The sequence below is a fragment of the Oenanthe melanoleuca genome, chromosome 3 (genome assembly GCF_029582105.1).
Source record: "Oenanthe melanoleuca isolate GR-GAL-2019-014 chromosome 3, OMel1.0, whole genome shotgun sequence".
NCBI classification, from domain to species: domain Eukaryota; kingdom Metazoa; phylum Chordata; class Aves; order Passeriformes; family Muscicapidae; genus Oenanthe; species Oenanthe melanoleuca.
In genome coordinates this window covers 79,449,953-79,471,463 of record NC_079336.1, presented here as the reverse complement: position 1 = coordinate 79,471,463, position 21,511 = coordinate 79,449,953, and the positions used below count along the sequence as shown (strand labels likewise).

Sequence of the window (21,511 nt, the reverse complement as noted above, 5' to 3'; positions counted from 1 at the left end):
CCTGATCTGTAAGAGGGCTGCAGCTGCTGCTGTGGTGCTCTTCTGCCTCATCTGGGGCTGTCTTGAGAACCCCATTTTCTTTCTCCTTTTTCGTGCTCTTGGATTTTATAGCCATGAAATTCAGTATTTCCCGTATCCTTTCTGAGCTTGCAAGAATCAATGATATCACAGCATAACCAAATCCTAATCTTGTAAGTGCAGTAGCACTGAAAGTGTTCTGGAATTGAAGGAGAAAATGGATCTTATCCTACCAAAGAGTGATTCTGTGGAGTCATCCGTGGTGCCCACATCACTTCAGGCTGGTAAAGTGGGTCACTGCCGTAGAAATGCTGGAGTTTGTGCTGCAGCCATGCCAGGGTGCTGATTCTAGGAAAGGGCATTTCCTTGCTTCTCCTGGTGAAGTCCTAGTGTGCAGACTTACATCCCATCCTCCTCTTTCCCTGCTGCAAGACAAGACATTCACATACTGTGCTGCAGCTGCAGTAGCTGCCACATTTATGCCTGGCATGCCCTGCATGTCAGCAGCAGGTCAGGCAATGTTTAGCTGGCAAGGCTTTGGGAAATGAATCACAAGTGTGAAATAGAGTTCTCTGGTTAAATTGCAGCCTACATTCCCTTACAAACATCAAAGATCTGAGGTGCAGGCAGTGTCCTGGGCACACATTTGCACCTCCAAACACATGCACACAGAAGGGACAGCAGGAAGTGGGAAAGTAATTAAAAGATGATGGGGTTTTTGCTGTGAGCCAGTGCTGTCAGGTTGGCAGCACCTTCATGAGGCCAGATGGACCCTGAGGTCCCTTCAGGGCACCTGCAATGCAAGGGCTTGCCAGCAGCAACCCCGAGCAACTACCTGACATTGGTAAAAGGGGAGCAGAAAGTATTTGCGTGTCTCTTCTCACTTTGTTCCAGGAGCTTCACTCAGTAGCCTGGGCTGCAGACTGGGAGGCTGGCACACAAGGTCTGGGAGAGGCCCTTTGCACAGGGTGCTGCAGGGCCTTGACATGCTGCACCATGGGTGCCATAGGACTCACTTCAGGAAGGTCCTGGGATTGTTGTGGTAGTTGCAGAGCTGAGCCGTGCAGAGGATGTTAAAAGCGTACCAAGCTCAAAAGCTGTGGGGCTTGGTCCATCAGATCTGGTGCTGAGCCATCTCCCTGAGACACTGAACATAATACAGCATGTCCAAGCTGAGCCCTGCAGGGAGGGAGAGCACCTCAGCAGCAGGGAACCAGAAATGACCTTTAAAGGTCCTTCCCAACACAAACTGCTCTATGATTCTGTGACTCTACATGCATAGTGATAGTGTGCGCTGAACTGGTCACATCACACATGTACACGTGTAATCCAGGAACCCAAGCATCCACAGATCTGGGATTCTGGGTTACACTTGCAGGCTCCCTGCTCCTGCAGCTGCTGCACAGCACACTCAAGGCTGTGGAGGGGAATCACAGACCCAGCAGCTATGGCAAGGGGAGACTTCCCATCCCTCAGCAGCAGCTCAGGGCTGTGTCGAGCCAGTGCTGCTGCTCACCTACATCCCAGATGCTTGGGAAAGGGGAGAGATGGTTCTGTGCTAGAGGTGTTCAGCTGTGGAACAGGCAGCATGGGCTGGGCAGGAACACCCCATGGCTGAATCACCCCTCCAGCTCTGGGTTCCTGGCTTCTGGGGAGCATGTTTTGGGGAAGAGAAGTTTCCACCACAGAACTGCCCACAGCAGCATGGTGAGCACCCGAGGCGGCAGGAGAGGCGTTTCCTGGGGAATCCCAGCAGCCTGCCTTTGCCCTTCACGCCCAGCTGGTTCCCTGCGTGAGAGCACCAGTACTTTGCATTCAGCTCCTCAGCCTGGATTGCAGCTGGCGTTTCCATGCCGCTTGCAGAGAGCCGTGACTTCCTCAGCTGCAGCAAAGCTCCTCTCTCCTCCAGAAAGCACCTGGTGAGCCCACAGGGCTGGGAGAATGCTTCTGCTGCACCTTATATCTCCTCCCCATCAGCATCCCAACTGTTGTCAGGAGCACCCTCCTGACTGGGAGCAGCCCGTTTCCATCGAGGGCTGAATTTTGATTGATTGATGTCATTCTGGGTCACTGGAGGGTGGCTGTGATGTCCCAGGCTGTCAGCACAGAGGTAATGCAGTGAGGCTGTCATGGTGTTACCCAGTCTGCATCCAGAGAGCTGTGTGTTGCTGCACCCCCCATGCACTGCAGAGCTGCTCATCCTGCAGGTGTGTAACCATGGCAGGCTCCAGTGGAAAGGTGAGCAAAGCTGCACCCAAAGCTATATCCACAGCCAGCTCCAGGCACTGGGGTGCTGCTGCCCACCACATGCATTGGCTCCCTTGGGCCTGGGGGGGATGGAAGACCCTGTAGAGTCTGCTGTGGTATAGATTAGAATAAGCTGCATAGTGCCTGAGTCTGTATTGCACCCAGTGCCTGTGTGTTCACTTCTGTAAGCTGGAGCTTACAGACCAAGTAGTGAAGTCCTACTGTGCACAATCACTTGAGACTCCTATGGGAGCTGTCAGTCTCAAAGTACTGGTGTAATTCCAGTGCAAAATCTTAATCCAAAACCTTTCCTGTGTTTTCAGCTGGATGTGGGATCCCTATCCCAGAACTATTGCTGTCACACAGTCTGGTTTTTCTGGGACACACCGCCCTGAGCCTGCTGCAAAAGTCCCTGAGGGTATGCAGACACTGGGTTACTATTCCAGTCCCCAACCAAGATCCCTACATCTCCTAGTCCTTGCCCAGCCTCGTGTCACGCACTTCCCTCTTGCTTTGCATCAGAGGTTGCCTGGGCTTGAGCTCCAGGAACAGGAAGATAAATCTGAGCTTATGTAGACCTTCTTTTCACATGGTGAAAAATTATTTACACTTGGGTTGGGATTTGCTGCTCTACTAATTTCGTTGTCTCCTCGTTTGCCTGTTTGTCCCACATTCCACACAGTGTTTCCTCCCTCCCTCCCCCTTCTTTCTCTCGCTGCCCTCACGGGTGTCTTTCCTTTCTCCTCCTCCTGGCTGGCCAGGTTAGACAGGTGCAAGAAGAAGATGCACAGGGAAGACAATCCACCAACTCAAATATCACTGAGTTTTACAGAAAAAAAGGGGAAACAGAGGCAAAACTAAATGACCTTTAAAACAAGCAAGTTCTCAGGTTCCCTCCCCCACACAGAAGTGGCTCCTCTGCTCTATTATAACCTTCTCCTCCCTGCCCCAGCATTTATTTATAAGCACTATCAATAATTAAGAAGCTGCCTGCCTGCCTGCCTGCTTGCTTCAGCTGCAGTGTTGACAGAGGCATTTCTGACATTTCCTGGCTCAGTCTGGCTGCTTTGCTCACTTGGGCTTTTAATTTTCTTCCCCTGCCTTGCTAGAAACACAGGAATCACCCACCTGGAACAGACTGGACTTCCAGGGAGCCAGGAGAGCTTCCTGCTGGAGCTGGTTCCCCAAGAGTGACCCAAAAGTTGTTGGCTTTCATAGCACTGCAGCAGCAGGATGAGCTGGGATGTCTGGGTGATCCCACCACAGGCACCACCCCTCCCTACCAGGGTCAGGGTCTGGGAGAAGAGACCCCTCTGTCCACATCTGAGGGCCATGGAGCTTGCACACTGGCATTTCTGTGTGGAAAAGACAGCAAGTGAGCACTCTGCAGCTGAGGTTCCCAGCCCTGGGGGAGCAGCATCAGCCTGGGCACCCAGCCAGGGAGATGGAAGAAGGAGAGACCCACCAAGCAGCACAGCCAAAAAACACAGCTGAGTGGGATGAGCTGGCAATAGCAGGCAGAGCCAGAGGCCTTTCAGTAGAGGGGGACAGCTGGACTTAAAACCAGGGATGGAAAGCTTTACACTAGTCCAGAGGAAGCACCACAGGGCACAACCCAGAGCAGGCACAGAGGCAGCAGCTGGGCTCGGCACTGCAGAAGAGCTTGGGAACACTCCAGGTTGCTCCTTGCAGGTTCATAAGCACCCTGCAGGCATCAGGCAATCTCTGACCCTTGAACAAATCCTCAAGTGTAGGGTTTCCAGACAGCTTGGCTCAGCAGCTGCAGGCAGAGCCTGCAGCATGCCAGCCCAGCTCCCTTTGCCAGTGCAATCTGGACACAGCAATGGGGCTCAAGAGGGAAACCCACTGGTTTTACCCTGAGCTGGCCTGTGATGCTGCTGGACACAGCAGAGACTTTCAGAGAGCAGTGGCAGAGAGCTGCAGCAGGGAACATCTGGCAGCGTGCACCCAGCTCCCCCCAGCAGGATGCTTTGGGGCCCTGCTCCACCAGCCAAGCCCTGAAAGGGAACAGCAAGAGGACTGTGGCTCTGCCATGGCCCCCATCCCCTGCAGTGAGGCCAGGGAGTGCCTGGAAGCTGAGCACAGCAGCAGGGAGCAGATCTGTCACAGAGCATGGCTCTGGAGGGACAATGATGGCAGCTGGCAGCTCCACAGCTCTACCAGTGCTGGGCTCCGCTGGGTTGGGAAGAGGGCACCAAAGGACAGTGTCAACTCAGCAGCCCTTGGCACACAAGCCCCCAGGCTGTCCTATCCCATCAGTGTCCCATCCCACCACAGAGACCGCCCTGACGTTGTTCTTGCTGTGATGGGGTGAGCAGGGCCCCTTCTGCTCCTGCCAGTTGCCCTGCACCACGCCCTGCAACTCCTGATACAAGATATATGGAGCTGCTTCGGCAGACACCAGGGGTCTGAGAGATGGAAAATGTGCCTCCTTCCCCATGTGCCCCCACCTGCCCAGCTGACCCCCCTCCCACTCCCCTCCTTCTTCTTCTGGGAGCATCCCCAGCCTCCAAGGGAAGGGGTGTCTACTTGTGGGGGGTGTTGGTTGTTCCCTCTGCAAAAGATATCACAGCCAAGCTGGCCTTGAAGGTAAATTAGGCAAGCAGGGAGGATGCCCTCATTTCAAATATAACAAGGACCATGGACCTGTGAGCTGCTTTCTGGTGGCCACACAAGGGAAGGATGATGCACTGCCTGCTCTGGGATTTTCAAAATCTCACGGTGCACTGTCTGTGCTGTAGGACCTGATCCTGCTTCATGTCCTTCTAGAGCACCTACACTGTTGCAAGCACTTGGATTTATCTAAATACAGCACAACAAGGAGAGGTGGAAATTGGGGCAGGGAAGGGAATGACACAGAGTCACAAGCTAAAATGCAAATCATGGACCATCCTGTGAGAAAAAAGAGACCATGCAAAACCAATGGATCATCTCCATGAGAGTGCTGGAAAACAGCCTCCCACTAACTCCCATCCCCAGCCTGGTAAGGGAAAAGCTTCACACCTGCTCTGAATGTCGTGAAGTCTGCAACAAGCCCAGACAGGAATAGAAGTCACTAGTTAGAAGCTTTCCCTCCTCCAACTAAATATGCAGCCAGCTCTCTTCTCCTGCATGGCACCCCAGCCTGGCTCACGTGCCCACTGCCAGGTTGGCTGAGTGGTGATGCCACATCTCCCTTCATAGAGCCCTGCAGCCAGCAGCCAGGTGGACAGGGCAGGGCAGATGTGACCAGCATTGCCAAGGGGGGCTGGCCACAGCTGGCATCCTTGGCAAGGACAAAACAGCACCCCATTCACTGGGAATTGAGGAGGAGGGCTAGCAAAATCTCAGTGATCAGTGCTTCCCTCATGATCTGCCTTCTTGCAGCAGGATGCATCTCATATCTTCTGTGTATGTCTATTCCTGGACCCTAGCAAGGGTCATGTCTTCCTCATCCCCTCCAAGGAGCTGAGTGACAGCAACCTGGCAGTGAGGAGACACATACTCCAGGCACAGGACCTGTGGGGATTGCTGTGACACTGTAGTGACAGCAGAGACCCCAGAGCTGAGGCAGTACTAATGGAGACGCCAATCCCTGAGTATCAAGAAGAGCCAGCAAGAAGTGCCAGAGTCCCTCCAGGAAAAGGAGGGGTTACTCAAGAGGCCAACCAGTTCAGAGCCAAAAGCAGCAGGCACTGTGCTAACGCAGCTATCTGAAGCAGAAAGGCTGGGAATATCTGAGCACATCCTCCCTGAGTTCCTCCTGCTGTCCAAACCCCATCTTCCCAGCAGGACTCACAAACAGGATGTTTCTACTGCCCACAGCCTCTGTGACCCACTTTCTGGTAGGGCAGTTGCTCTGCTTTTCCCCTCCTCCTCCTCCTCGTTTCGGTATAGGGGGCCTGGGCACTTGTCCTGCCCAAGAGGAGCTTGCTAAACCTTCAGACCAGCAGACCTGTAACTACCTTTGCAGGCAGTTACCCAGTGCTGGGGAACAACTCCAGACAAAAAAGAAATTTTCCAACAAGAAAAGAAGGAAGCAGGGCCAGGGGAGCATGGAGGAAGCAGTGGCTGTGGTTGTCTCAGCATTGGTTGTTAATTATAACACAGAGCTGGGCACAGAGGGAAGCTTCAGAGTAGGTCCTCTCTTCCCTGGCACCCCTTGCTCCAGGCTTGTGCCAGTACCTCCCATGTCAATCCCACTGCAATTGGGGCTGCAGACCACAGGAGCTGGCACAAACGCGGCAGCCTGAAATCTGGCAGTGCTGGTTCTCTGTCTCTTTTCTGTAGATTGAAGGGTGGAGAGAAAGGGAGGGGAGCCTGGCACAGCTCCTTCTCGAGCCTAGAGTGCCATCTGGCACTTGGATGCAACACAAGGGGCTGAGTGGGAGTCAGCAGAGGGACTTGAAACTTCTGGTCTGACGTTGGAGGGATCTCAGAGAGAGGGAAAAAGAGAGGGCTCCAGAAGCAAGGAGGCAGGGGTTTGCAAACGGGAACCAGCAGGTCCCTGGGCACAGATCCTGCCTGCTGGAAGGCTTTTTTTATTCAGTCAAGAAAACATATGATATGGGGAAAAAACTATTTAAAAACTAAGAGGCAAGTGAACTGTCTTGCCTGGGAAGTATCAGCTTGGCAAGATGGGGCAGCCTTTTTCTTCTTGCCCTGCTGCAAGCAGCAAGGGTCAGTGAAGGGATGGGGTTCCCATGGTGGAAAGTGTTATCAGCTGCTAAGCTGAGCCAAGAAAGGAAAAATCTTCTTTTCAGGGAGCTGTAAAGATTCATTGGAGCACTGTGGCTGTTCTGTGGCAGCACAGAGGTGGGGTTGTGAAGTGCAGCCTTACCAAGCATCTTGGGCATGCACTAATGCAGAGCATATCCTGCCCCAGAGCCAGAGTCTGGGATGTACACGAAAGATTTAACAGCCATCTACATCTGCTTCCATCTACTTGGAGGTGATTCCTAGGAGGCACAGCCTCCCAGTGGATGGAGAACACCTCCTGCACTATTTATGCAGTATTTTTGAAGTAACATGAATGAAGGAAACCTTCCTGCTTCAGAGTTCAGGCCAGAGGTGCACTGGTATGAGAAGAACAAAATCATCCCTCTTGTGCATGTCATTTCCCAATTAACCCAATGGCAGCTAGACTGTGCCCTGCTGAAGATGGGGGCAAGTCCAGGGATATTCTGGGACTGGTTTTGCACCACCAAGGGAGGAAGGATACCCCTTTTCACAAACCTTGGTGTGATGCACGGTGATGGGGATGCCAATCATAACAACAGGTCACACTCCCTTATTATTTGTTCCCCTGCTTTGTTTCTGTAATTAACCTCAAAGAGAGAGCATCCAACCCACCCGCACCCTCAGCCTGTGGTGGGATCATTTATCTCAGCCCCCATGGGGCTCCTGTGTGCCACTGGAAAGGCCAGGCTGAGGGGAGCTGCTGCAGCCCATCAGCTGGCAGGCTCTGCCTCCTGCCCTGTGCCCAGCATCCATGAGCAAGACCTGTGGGATGTCCTGGGGAGATGAGCCTCCAGTCCTGCTGTCAAGCTCTGCTCCCCACAGAGCCAGTGCAGGCAGCAGATGGGCTGGTCTCTCCCTGCCAGCGCAGGCAAGGGGGCTGGAAGGTAGGAGGTAGAACCAAATCCAGTCTCATTAAGGGTAATTACCATTCATCCCAGGAAGCAGTAGGAAAAAGAGCCCACGTTCTCCCCATCTATTAATAGCTGTCAGCAGCTGCATGGTTCCTGCTGTGACCCAGGGAGAGCAGAAAGCTTTGGGAGATCAGCAGCATCCTGCTCCCCCATCCTTCAGCCCTGGCTGTACAGGGGCAGTTTTCCTCCTTCCAGGATGTCATTTGTTTTGCTGCTTTCCCCAGGACTCCAGGAACTGCTGGCTGCTTGTAAGCAGTGTTTTCCAGCAAGACCTGCAGGGAGCCACCCAGAGAAGGGCCTGTAAATAGAGCTTTGGAACAAGTCCCTGCTCCTCAGTATCCTCAATTTTCTGAATCCTGCCCAGTTTTGGCAACTTTCTGTGCTCCTCATTGAAAGGGTAGAAGCCATTAATGAAAAAGGACTCCACCAGTGCTGAGGACAAACCTTGCTGGCTCCTACCCTAATGCATCCCTTTGGTGTCAGGCAGACATCAAACACCAATAGGTTCCTCTCAAACCTGGCCTTCAGCTGTGCCCATGGTTCTTCCCCATGGAGAGATGAACCACATTTGACAGATGGAGGTTGCCTTGCTGCAGGCATCAGCTAGAGAAGCTGCCCCACATGGAGTACAGGACAAAAAGGAAATGATACCCTGGACTGGTGTGGTGACTTCTGGCCATTGTGGAGTGATGTGAGGACATGGAGGGCTGCAGGAGATGCACCAGCAGAGCTGACCAGGAGGACACAAGCACAGACAGGGCTTCTTTCACTCCTTCTACCTCCAGCTGCCACTGCAAACAAACAGCCTGCTACTTGCTGTGGGCAGAAAGATCACCAGATGTGTTCCTGCAGTCCCTGAGGAGAGAACAGATGCTGGTGTAACTGGAGAGAAGAGAGGGAGAGGAAGATGGAAAGGTAGAGGGAGAGGAGAAATGCTTGGCTGCAGGATGTGTTGGTGGCTGGCAAAGCTAGGGAGGATAATGTTTCTAGTCCATCATGCTGGGACACTAAAAAAGGTTGTCATCCTACAGCCATAGCTCTGTTTCCAGGACAGCACCTGGATCTTCACATTAGCAGCAGAAGATGCCCCGTGGGATGTGTTCCTCCCACACAAGGCACTGCAGGACCTGGCTCCTGTCCAATTTATTTGTTGTGATATGATTGTTGTTGCACTGTCCTCCAACTCCAGGCAAAGCTGGCAGAGCTGATAATGCACAACACCGTCACAGGTGCTGTCTGGGGGAAATCTGAGATCTGGTAGCTGGAGGGATACAGAGGGCACCTGGGGTCTGCTGGTAGGACAGTGCTTCAGTCACTAGGGCCAGGAAACAGCACTTTCCCTCATCCTCACTCTCAGATGTCAACAGTGGGGATGGGAATGGGAATGCATGCAATGTTTTATCCTGCATCCCTGCTCCACCACATTTAAGGAGCAACTGCCACTGCACACTCCACTGGGAACAACACTAATGTCTATGCTTGTGGAAATAAATGCTAAGGTAGAGAAAGAGTTAACATAGCTATTTTTTGACTACCACTACTTCTTTTCAGCATGATTCAACACCTGATTGCATCAATTTTGACAACTGACTGCAATATTGGGCACTGTTGTCTCTGGGAATCAATGATTGGGTAGACACAGCTGGACTCTGTTGGACTGTGAAGTCTCCAAAACATGACATTTACATTATATTGGCCACAAGGTGGGCTAAAAACCTCAGTGTTGATGGTTTGCTGAAGGCTCAGCTGGGAAATTGGTCATTGTTATGCAGGCAACTCAGGGGTGCTGTTTCTGTGGATCTGATTTGGCTATCTCCTTTGCAACTCAGGAGTCTGACCAAATGTGTGCATGGAAATCAGCGCAAGAGAAAATATCCCTGGTTTTGTGTTGCTCTCATTTCTGCCTTTCAAGGTCTCAAAAGCCCTGGAGATGTGTTCCCAGGAGTAACATGGTCAGTGTGAAGGGTTTTGCAAGGCTTCTGACTACCCCACTGTGTTAAACACCAGCTTGACTCACAGGCAGTGTCACTGTCTTCTGGGGAGTTGAGTGACAGAATCAGGCCACACCTAGAAAAAGAAGTACATTGCTGGCAAGGTCTAACTTTCCATCTTTGAAATTCAGAAAGGAAGCCTCAGAGTCTTGATCCTTTTTTTTTTTTAATCTATGCCTGTTTGCATTTATTGTTTTGTTGCTGAGCCTTTGGGGTGATCTGGGATCATGCTTTTAACATCTTCTTCATGACCAGGAGGTAAATTTTATATGAAAGTCAGCACAGCTCCCTAAAACTGCCAGCTATTATGGGACTTGCAGGACTATCATGAGAGCTGGCACCAGTGTTATGTATGCTCCCACAGGGCACAGGCTGGCTGCACTCCTCTTGTGCCCGCTACATCAGCATTCCAAAGGAGCGAAAGAAAAACCTATTTCAAGCTCGAAATGCCCTGGCAAATACTGCAATGCTTAGATCTGATAAATGGGAAAGAGGAGATGCATATTTTCATCCCCTTGTTTACTTTTTATATTCCACAGCATGATATGTGCCTTGATGAGGATTCTGGTCTTTTCCCACCTCTGCAGATGATGCTTAACAGCAGAATGGAAAATGAACAGGTCAAGGACAAGAGATGAACATGCAGCAGATGGACCAAGATCTTCTTGTTCAAGAACTCCAAGTGGAGTTCTCAGATTTGCTTTCCTCCCCCTCAGACCTGCCCGTGATGTCGTTCTGCCCCAAAATACGAGGCCTTGAAGCAAGCCCGTTTCAGGCACACATAGCCTACCTTTAGCTATACAAAAACATGCAGCAAAACGGGTATCTTGAGGACAGCAGTGTATTCACCCTTCGAGCACTGAGTGGTACCGAGCCACTCGCGTTGCACACCTTGCTCCGCTCTTTCCATGATTCCACAGCAGCTGCTGCCTCACGAGCCCGGCCGGGGGTCGCGGCCTGCGGCGGCCCCGCCCCGGTAACGGCCGCGTCCCTGGAGACAGCGGCGGCGAGCGGGGCCTGGTCCCGGTCCGCTCCGGTCCTGGTCCCGGTGCCGGTCCGCTCCGGTCCCTGCCCGCAGCAGCAGCAGCAGCACAGCGCGGCAGCCGAGTCGCCAGGCCCAGCGGTCCGCAGGGCCCCGCGGCGGTGCCGGCGGTTCGCAGGTGCGACTCGTGACGGGGCTGAGGCGCTCCCTTCCCTCTCGGGTCTCCGCCCTCGGGAGCTCCCTTCCCTCTCGGGCCTCTGGGCGGCGGGGGGAGCGCGTCCCTGGCGCTGGGCCTGTGGGGCTGGCGGGGCAGCGGCCCCAGCAGCAGCCGGGCGTGCTCCCTGTGCCCCGAGCCGAGCCTCGGGGGCTGCGGCGGGCATGCTCAGCTCCGAAAATGCTTCCGTGGCCCTTCCCAGGTCATGCTGACAAATCCAGGAGTGCAGTTTTGGCCCTTCGCACCGCCAGGATTGCAGCGGTGACATTAACCAAATTCCCAAACGGCCAGCTGGCCTCACTCAATCTCCCATTACAGACAAATTTCATTATATCCCAAGCTAAATAGATTCCTTTTTTTTTTTTTTTTCTTTATTTTTTACTCACTTAAAGCCCATTGCAGTGTCTCAGGCCCTGGATTAGCCTGCAACACAGTGTCCTAATGCACACTTAGCCTTTGGAAGTGCCACAGAGTGTGGCAGGTCCCCACAGGTGTCAGTGGGATCAGTGGTGTTAGCCAGACTCGGCATCACTTGCCTGGACTACATGTAGCAGCATTAAGGTCAGCACACCTGCAGAACAACTGGAATTTTCAGGCTGCTGCTGCAGTGGCCTAAGAGCTTCCTCAATTAATGGGCAGACAGAGTTTCAGTACCAATGCAATCTTGGCTGGGGCATAAACACCCTCAGAAATAATTTATCCTGCTCTTACAAACTCTCCAGTGAGCACAGTGTTTACAGTTGTTCCATTTCTTGGATCTCTGTAATGCTGGTAGGAGCATCAGCCAAAGGTCACCAGTTTCTATGCAGCTCTTCTTTTCTGGTCTCCCTGGGATTTGGTGTGAATGAAAAGAGCAAAACTCTTTTATTTCCAGATCAAAACAGGTTCAGCTGAAGAAGGTTTGTTAGGCATGTTAGTAGCAGCATAATTTGTTTGTGTGAGTAGATTTCTGTCAGTTCCTCCTGGGGAAGTGTGATTTTCTTTATGTTTTTTTAAGGAGTTCTAGCATTATTTACTTTTCAGTCTGATCTGGGTGCTAAATGACAAAAACTGGGAAATTACTACGTGGCCCTGTTCATTGTATATTGTCTAATAAAGTCTTTTTAGGATAGGTGACCGATGTGTATTTAGAGTGGGTGGGAAGGAGCGTGCATTAACAGTGTTGACTTGGTTTATTGATAGTGAATTGCAGTGCTACCCCTGTGTTTAAATATGTGCTTAGCAAACCCAGCTCTGGAAACTGGCTTAGAGTCTCAGCTCTGGCTGGGTGAGACTCCTGCAGCCGAGGCAGAGGGGGTGAGCAGTGAAGGAGGCCTTTCCCCTGTTGGCAAGGGCACCTGGCAGGTGTGTTCACCATGCTGGCCTGGTGGAAATGGATGTTCTGGGAGCAGGGGCTCAGTGTCAGACATGGCACCACAGGCATGGGGTTAATGTGGAAGCTTTGCAGCCTTGCTCCTGTTGGCTTTGTAGTGAATGACAAGTGGGCATGGTGGAGTCAGCTGAGCTGACTGCTCTGGGGCTCAGATCAAGGGAAAGCTGCTCAGCAGCCTGGGCAGCTCAGGCAGTCTCCTGCCCCAACTCTTGGAGCCCATTCAGCAGTTTGCCATGGGTTACCTACCCTCTGAAAATCAATCTGCCATCAGAAAACACACAATCCAATCATCTGCTGGAGCAGACAGGAAATAATCATAGGCCACCAATGCTGCACTGGCTCTCCCCAACAGCTGGCCTTTAGTCATTGTTTCCAAAAGGTCAGGAAAGCCATCAGAAGCTCCAGTCAGCTGTGACTGGCCTGGGGGACAAAATGATATAGATGCTTTTTGAATAGGACAAAGGACTGAGCAAGGAGAAAACAATTTTCCCAGGCACTTCTATTAATGCCACCTCACTGCCTTCTAGCTGTGTTTTGCCTTTCCACTGAAGTCCATCGAGCACCAGGCTCTCAGCTGGCTTAGGTGCTGTGGAGAATCAGGTCTCTTCTCTTCCCCTGAAAGGTGGCCCATCATCATAGCACCTTCCTTAGGGCACAAGCACCTTTGCAGGCAAAGGACTTCCAGCCCATCCTGAGAGCTTCCTACCACTCATTCCTTCTCCTTCCACATCCACCCTTCATCAGATCAGGTTCCTGTTTTCTACAGCCTTTACCTTTGTCATCTGTACACTACTGCCTCCCAGGAAATACAGCTTCCCTGCCCTTGTCAGCCTTCATCCTCCTGCTTTGGGCCAGAGAATGCCCTGCCACTGCCATCTCCAGCCTTTCCTGACTGTCACTCTCAGGCCTGCCTCAAGTGCATTTGAAGTACCCTTTGCTGACATATTTGCAGCAAGAATCATTTGCTCCCCTCTTCTAGACCTCAGCATTTCACAGATCTCCTCTCTTCCCTCTTTTGCAGACCCTTCCTCAGATGCCTTTTGGTGAGGGGAGGGATGGAGCAGCGTGAGTCAAACTAGCAAAGCCAGCTCCAAAGCTTTCAGGGAGAGGGCAGTGCTGATGGAAAGCAGCACCAGCTGAGAAAGCAGAGGTGAAAGGAGCAGCCTGGTGCAGGGGAAGGAAGGAAGGACTAGGATGGTTCATCTAGGGACCACTGTCTGGGTCATATCCCTCACAAAAGAGGAGCTGATTGGGATCGAACAGCCCTTCAGGTGAGGGATATGGTGGTCAAAGATACTTTGTGGCACTTATCCTTCCATAGGATCCTTTGACCCTGTGGTGGTGTGAGGCCACCACTGCCCTGAGATATCCTCTTGGACTTGCAGGACAGTGTTCTCACCTCTGACATTGCCATCCACCTCTGCCTCATGCTTCTTTCAGGTGTCCTGCAGCCTGTAACTGCCCAGCCCTGTGCTGCAGCCCTGTTAAGTCCAGTTAGCCCCAGTAAGGATCAACATGGGTCTATATGCCCTGGGCGATGCTCACCAGACCTAGATGTTCCTGTGGAACCCAGAACTTAAGTGGATGATTCCTTCCTGGTGTCTTTTCTGCCTCTTTCAGACTGGCTGGTTAGAGAACCATTAGGACTTCCAGGCAATAACCACACGTGAGATTCTGAGAGCACTGGCCTTGAGGTTGGAATAGGAAACAGCAAATGGAAAGGGAAAGCTCTGCAAAGCTAATAGGACCAGGCATCCTTCCTTCTGCTCCAGGCTTTTAGCTCCTATGCTTAGGCTCAGTGTGGTCTGAACAGGTCTGACCCACCTCATAAGTTAATGGATGTTTGGAAGGAGTTCAGCCAGAGAATAATGGAGAAAAGCAGGAAAACAATACACTTATAATGTATCCATCTGTAAAGCATCTGTCTTTGGAGAGTCATAAGAACAGGCATATTGACTCAAACCAGGGGATAGCTGGCCCAAAAACCCATCTCTGACAGTGGCTAGAAGCAGACACCTGGAGAAGAGTAGAAAAACAATGCAAGTGTGTGTTCTTTCCTCCAGCACTATCCCCAGTTCCAGCTGTGTGCAACTGCTGACACTGAGCCACATGACTTCTGTGTATTTCATCATTCTCAAAAGGTTTCTCTTCCATGCACTTTTCTTAGAGTCTGCACACACTCCTAGCATCCACAGTATCCTGTGGCAAGGAATTCCCCAGTTCAACTGCAGCCTGTGTGAAGAACCCTTTGCTTTAAGCCTAGCTTCTGCCAGCTTTCCCTGTTACTTTTATTGGAAAAGACAGTAAACAATCAATTCCTGTCCATCCTCTTCAACAGCACTCTGAATTAACACCACGTTATTATCTCCTTATTGCATGTGGTGCCTAGAGACCTCTTTGCACAGGGCAAGGTATAAAGATGAGGCTGAGTAATAGTTGTTTGGCTGCAGTGCTTCCAGTCCAAAGCAGAGGAGGCAGGCAAAGTGCAAAGACAGGAGAGCAGTGTGAGCTGACCATTAATATTACTGGCTTCTTTCTAAAGCTGCCATTTTCTTTTTCAGGTAACCACATAGTGGTGACTTTCAAGGAATTTTCCCCTTGCTTCTCCTGAAGGAGAAGTAGGTCCTGAGCAAGGATGCAGGAGCCAGCAGCTGATGACGAGAGCAGCGCCATTCCCTCACCATGTCCACCTGAGGCCAGCCTGGCTGATGGCTCATTCTACACACGCCGCTGCATCACTGAGGATCCCAGCTGGTCCCTGGTCACTGTCCCCCACCTCACCGAGCTCTGCCTCCAGCACATCGCCCACAATTTCCAGAGTAAGTGGGAGCTCATTTACTCTAGGAATCATGGAGAGAGGGTCAGTCCCAGGGAGCAGAGGGTCAACAAGGCAGGCAGATGCATCTGAAAGGCAGTGTGGCATGCAGCCCTGCCAAAGGAACAGATGGGGAGAAATATCCCTTCGGGCAGCCAGTTAAACAAACTGTTTAGTTGCTAAGTATGTATTTGTACACTCCAGGGGTGGCTGTAGTCCTCTGGGCTGAAGTCCAGGATGTGACTCTGTACTGACCTTGTTCTATCACATCTTCTTCCATCCATGCTCTTCTGGACTCACCTCCACCATGACCGGGGCTGTGCAGTTGCTATTTGCTGCTCTTGATCAATACAGATGGTAGGGTAGCGCTCCAGGGTGGAGCTCTGTTGTACTGAATGCTGTACAAAGAGATGGAGAATTGCTCCCTGCCCAGAGGAGCTATCCTCTCACTACTGTACTCACAGGCTCAGCCCTCCTCCATGGCTCTTGGTGGTGATATGACAAGTTATATCCTCAGGCAGGGAATGTGCTTTTGAAGCAGGTGGACTGATGAAACACAGTAAAACAGAAGAAGCGTGTCTCATCTGAGAAATGACTGGGAGGGTGAAAAGAAGGGCCTACCTGTCTTTTTGGCTGACTCAGTGAAGTGGCAGCAAAGACCAAAGATAGTTTTAAGGCTGTGTCCACACTGGGATTGTCAGACAGTACAGAGGAGCTCAGTGCTGCCTTATGCCTGGAGCTGATGAGGGTCTGAGCTAGAACAACCTCGCAATCCTATCAGCCTGATCAGTCAGTTTTATGCCAAATGCATTGAACCTGCATTGTGCATGCATAAAAGAGTGTGTTCATTTTCATGGGGACCCTTGTGCTGTTACCTGAGCTGTGAGGCTGCACCTTGCCCATGATGGGGTCTGAGTGGGCCTGAGTGAAGCCAGCCCAGCCCTCCCCATGTGTCCCACCTCTGCTTGTGTCATGGGACTTTGCAGAGAAGGTCACTGCAGTGTCAGCTGTGAGACACTGGAAAATAGACTCCAGGAAGAGGCTGTGATAAAACTGTCAGTGTCCTTAGGAAGGGAATGCCCCAGAAACAGGGGAAATATAAAGCTAACCCCACTTTGTGTTTCATAATCTGGTTTCCCATGCACAGATAGGTTTCTCCACTGATGATTTATGTTACTCAACACAACTGTGTACACGTAACCAAATATTCATGGTGTGAGTACACATGGCTTTTGTCTGGCATTTCTTGCCACAAAAAACTTCCACCAGAGAAGCTGAGACTTAGGGAAAGAGACTCAGGGGAAAGAGTACCTGGGAAAACAGAACTTTTATTTAAACAAGGTGGACCTAAAAGCTAGGAGTGTGCCTCAGCAAAAAGGAACAGGAATCAATTTGAGGTAAGACCAATTCTTGAATTAAGATAAATAAGCACAAGGACCTGCATGGAAAGCACACAGTTGTTCTCAAATACTTTTCTTCAATATGCTCAGAAACCAAAAGGGAGAAAGTTCAGCAAATGGCAGGCCAAGCTCCCCTAACACTGTAAGCCTGAATTTGTTCTCTTGGGAGCAGAACTCCTGCTTTGAATATAAACTGCATTCAAACTAAGTTTAAATGGGGAGCTCAGTTTCTGGTGCAGTTCCCAAATATTATGAGAGTAAACCAAACTACACTGATGTTTTATTGTAAAAGTTAGAAATAATACATGGAAATGTGCAAATGACTCCTACATGTTTTCTGCCAACTTAGCTCTGTGCTCCAGCTTCTGGCAACTGAGGAGAGAGCCAGTATCATCAGAGGGGAGGGCATAGGCACACAGCTGGGGGTCTGGGCAGAACCATAGTGCCAGCAATTGTTCCTATGCCCAGACCAACCTCTCATTCTTTTTATCTCTTCCAGACAACCCTATTTTGAGCTGTCTTCTGCCTGAGGATCAAAAGAAGGTGGTGGACATGCTCTCCACCAGCCTTCCACTCACTGTGACTGCCAACATAGTAAGCCATGAGGACTACTGGAAGAGGTGCTGCAAGGAGCGCTGGCAGGTGTGCGACGTGTCCAACTATGGAGACAGCTGGAAACGGATGTTCTTTGAACGTCACCTGGAGGACATTCTGAAGTTTTTCATCCCTAACACCACAGATCCCAATGAGGTCCTAGAGCTCATCCCGCTCTGCCAAGGCTACGTGCGGAAACTGGAGATCGACCAGTTCCTGCCACCTTTGCGGGTGGATCACAAGGAGGAGAGCAGTGACCTCTCTGACACAGAGGATGAGGCTGAGCTTGGCGAGGTCTACATGCATCACTACGACCTGAAACATCTCATTACTGCTCTCCCTCACCTTGAAGAGCTTCATCTCACTTATGGTGTGAAGACCTGTGGCATGAACTTTGAGTGGAGCCTCTTTAACTTCACTGAGATGGACTGCTCCAACTTGGCTGCTGCGGTGAAGATGTGCCGTAACTTGAAAGTAATATACCCCAAACTGACCCTTACTCCCTCAGCTAGATCTTCAAATTGCCTGTGGATAGAAATACAGGGACCAGTTTTGCTTGCTGGTAGCACCCTTCCTTTTGCAAATTACAGACCCTGTCAGAGTGCAGAGATGTTAACCTGCTGGTCTAGTGCTGAAAAAAAACCTCATAAGGAGTTTTTGGTAGTAAATGCTCAGTAAATGCATGTCAGCCTCTCCCAGAGGAGCAAAGACCCCCAAGAACAGTGAGGGGAAACACTCACACTTGCCTTGGAGCAATGAGGGATTTTCCTCCTAAGCACTAACAGTATCATCAGCTCTGTGGCAACTGCAGTGCAGATAGTCAGCCCTTCCAAAACATCAGTGGGCATTGCTATCCAGAGTGGAGCCAGAGCGAGCTGGATGAACTCCCCACAGACTGGCATGCTTTGGGAAATACGGCTTCCAGAAGAGAAATTACCTCTTTTGTGACTGTTAAGATGCCCCAACGACACAGGACATTGTGCTGTGGTTACCACTGGTGCACATGTTCATTCAGACAGGTTCAGCTGTGATCTGGGGTGGGTTCTGCTGCTAGGTGCTGCTGACGTTTGGACAGCTTTATCTTGCTTTAATTTAGCCCCTAGTTAGAGATCTTGTGCAGTCAGAGGAGAGGAACAGACACTTCCAGGGGCAAACCCCTTTTCCCTAGATAGGCAAGGGACATCAGTGGCATTCCCTGCTTGCTGGAAGTATCTGCCCACTAGGAAAGCAATTACTTGAGCCTGCTAGCTAAAGGTGTCAGAAGTGAAGGGAGATTAATCCTGTCTGGTGGACCATAGGTTTAATTCCATGATGATCTTGTAAAAAGCTCAGTCCAAAGCATTGGCTGTTGTAGTGACCCTGCTTTTTTATGCCCACAGGTTTTCAAGCTGACACGAAGCAAAGTGGATGATGACAAGATGAAGCTCCTGGCCCGTAACTTGCAGAATCACCCTTGCTTGTTGGAGCTGGACTTGTCCCACAATCTCATCGGGGACCACGGGGCACAAGCTCTTGGCAAGCTGATCAGCCGCAGCAGACTAGAAACCCTCGATCTGTGTAACAACCAGATCTGTCACCTGGGGGCTCAGGCTCTTGCTCAAGGCCTGGCTGAGAGCTCCACCCTGACCTCCCTCAACCTGCGCCTCAACTTCGTGGAGGACAAAGGCGGGGAGGCGATTGGCCGTGCCCTGCTGACCAACACCAGCCTGAGGTCGCTCCATCTGGGAAGTAACAACCTGTCAGAGCCCACTGCGGCCGTGTTCTCCCAGGTCCTGGCTCAGAACACCACTCTGAGGAGCATCAACTTCTCATGCAACCACCTGAGGCTGGTAAGAGAAGCCTCTTCTCTCTGTGAGCCTGTGTGGTGGCCTTGCAAAGCAGATCCTGAGCCTGTCTCAAAGCCACAGACGCAAACACATCCCTCACTTTGCATCCGTGCTATGATAACAATCAGTTGTGAGCAGGGAAGAGACTGTAGCAGATGTCAGGAAAGAGAAGGACACTCTCTGCATGAACATGCATTTACATTACCATTTACTTGTTACATCTAGCTCTCTTCCGAATCTGTCTTTGAGGCTTTGGGCTTTTGGGAAGGGAGGGATTTTCCCCCCAAGGAAACTGAAAACCAGGAAGCATGTCTGGGAAAAATCACAGACGTTTCGCACACGTGAGAGTAGTTAATGATAGGCGGCATGAGATGAGGGTCTCATGCATATCCTCTGTGCTTGGGATCTGCTGTGCCATCTGTCACTCAGCAGCACACAGATAGAGTCACCCTTCCCAGAATTTCTCCTGTCCATCCCATGCTCAGAGGAGACTGTTGAAAATTGGCTTGGCTGTTGATCTTCTTTAACTCACCCTGCAGCCTGGGAGCGATGCGGTGGGTCAGGAGTGTCGTGTCTGTGTGCTTGTAAGTGGCTCCTGAAACATAAGCTTACATTTTCTAGACAGAAGAGCATCCACAGATCTTACTACATCCCTAAGAGCTGCAGTATGCAACATGCCCACAAACCAGACCGCTCCTCTTCTGCTGATTAAAAAAAGCTTTAGAAATCTGAAACTAGACAGCCAAAAGCAACCATGCTGGCTTTTAAACTTTCTGCGCTGCCTCAATTATTCTCACTGTCAAATAAAGAGACAGCAAGACCAGCTGTCCCTGCTGGCAGGAATATTGGCATCGATGTTTGACAAGGGTTTTAAAAGGATTTGATGGCAGAAAACCTTTTGTGAGTTCTGAGTTTTATGGTCCTGGATGTGGAAAACCATTTGAATTTAATGATACAAGGGGGCAAAGGTTGGAAAGGATAGAAAGACTTTTGTTTAGTAAATAATAATCTCTGTGCTTAGTATCTTCCTTCTGATAAGCTCTCCTGTTACCCATTTGTGAAGTTCCATGGCAGCCCAAAAGGTGGCTGGTAGTATTATCTTTGGGAAAATTGGGGGTTTTGCTAGAGATGCATTCAATTCTGACCTCTGTACCCCCTTAAAAAGACACCTCTTCCCAGTCCTTTTTGCTCTGCCTTTTTTGGCAAAAGGGCTAAGAGGTAGGGTTTTGGGATGAGGAGACCATCTGGATGGAGGAGAAGGGGCAGGAGGTGTCTTTGGTACCTGTAAGGGAATAGTAACAGTAGAAAAAATTCAAATTGTCACATCCCTAAATACCGTGCTTCATGTATGGTGGGGAAACGCCTCAGAGTGGGTTCCCTTCCTAAGGCTACATCACATTTTCTGTCTCATGCAGGCTGGTCTTCAGTTACATGAGATATTCCCCTCAGGAAAGCCAATCCAGCCTGGGAAATGGCATCCAGAGAGAAAACTGCCAGTTCTGGGGCTCTCATGACTGCCAAGATGAGGAGCAGCACTGTAATCCATTTGTCCCCAGCCAGCAGTAAGCTGGGAACCAGGGGACAAGGCAGAGCAGACTCCTCTCAGGTTATCATTGCCAGATGTGTTATTAACCAGCATGAGCTTGAGAACTCCTGACATGGTGCCCAGAGGGAGTCATTTAGCATGTGTCACATCACAGAGAGCTGCATACAGTTAGACTCCTCCTCTGCACTTCTCCTGTGAGCAACTTTTCGGACCTGGGTGGAGGCCTTTGTCCCTTTTGGCACCATCTCACGGACCTCCACTGAAGCAGCAGAGGTTGCCTTGGGGAGGAGGGAAAAGGAAGTTCACTTCTGTTTTGGACTCCTCCTTTAACCATCCCCTCTATCCTTTTTCAGGATGGTGGGAAGAAGCTGCTTGAAGGGCTGGCAAACAACAAGACACTGACAGAGCTCGATCTCCGCCACGCAGAGGTGGAACAGGAGACTGATTTCCTCATTCACCAAATTGTGTGGGCCAATCGGGAAGCGGTGAGGCGGGGAACTCTGCAGCACCCCACCACTGAACCCCTCTGAATAAAGTGCTCCAGGGAGCAATGAGCTGTGGGTGTGCAGTCTTTTACTTCACGACTTGGTTTATTTGCTTTTCTGAGAAACACTTAACTTGTGGCTGCCACCTCAGCCTTTCCCAGACCCCTATCATCCAACCTGCGACTTAACTGGAGACAGACATTAGATCTCAAGGCACTGTACTGGCACCACAGAGCAATCTGCCTCTCTGCACCCTAAATCTCACCTCCTGTGATGCTTTTATATGCTCCAGCAGCAAGCTTAGCTCAGGCAACTGAATATTGTTTCACCTGTAAAGCAGCTAAGATGAAGTCTCTGCCACCTAAATGGT

General features: G+C 50.9%; 1 protein-coding gene across 1 annotated transcript; it reads left to right on the top strand.

The window, feature by feature from the left end:
- Positions 1-10,843: 10,843 nt before the first annotated feature.
- Positions 10,844-21,232, top strand: TCTE1 (t-complex-associated-testis-expressed 1). The gene is made up of 5 exons (XM_056486805.1): positions 10,844-11,067; positions 15,037-15,294; positions 17,190-17,758; positions 18,664-19,113; positions 21,010-21,232. The coding sequence occupies exons 2-5, from the start codon at positions 15,111-15,113 to the stop codon at positions 21,184-21,186; spliced, it is 1,380 nt and encodes a 459-aa protein (XP_056342780.1). The 5' UTR covers positions 10,844-11,067; positions 15,037-15,110; the 3' UTR covers positions 21,187-21,232.
- Positions 21,233-21,511: the final 279 nt, after the last annotated feature.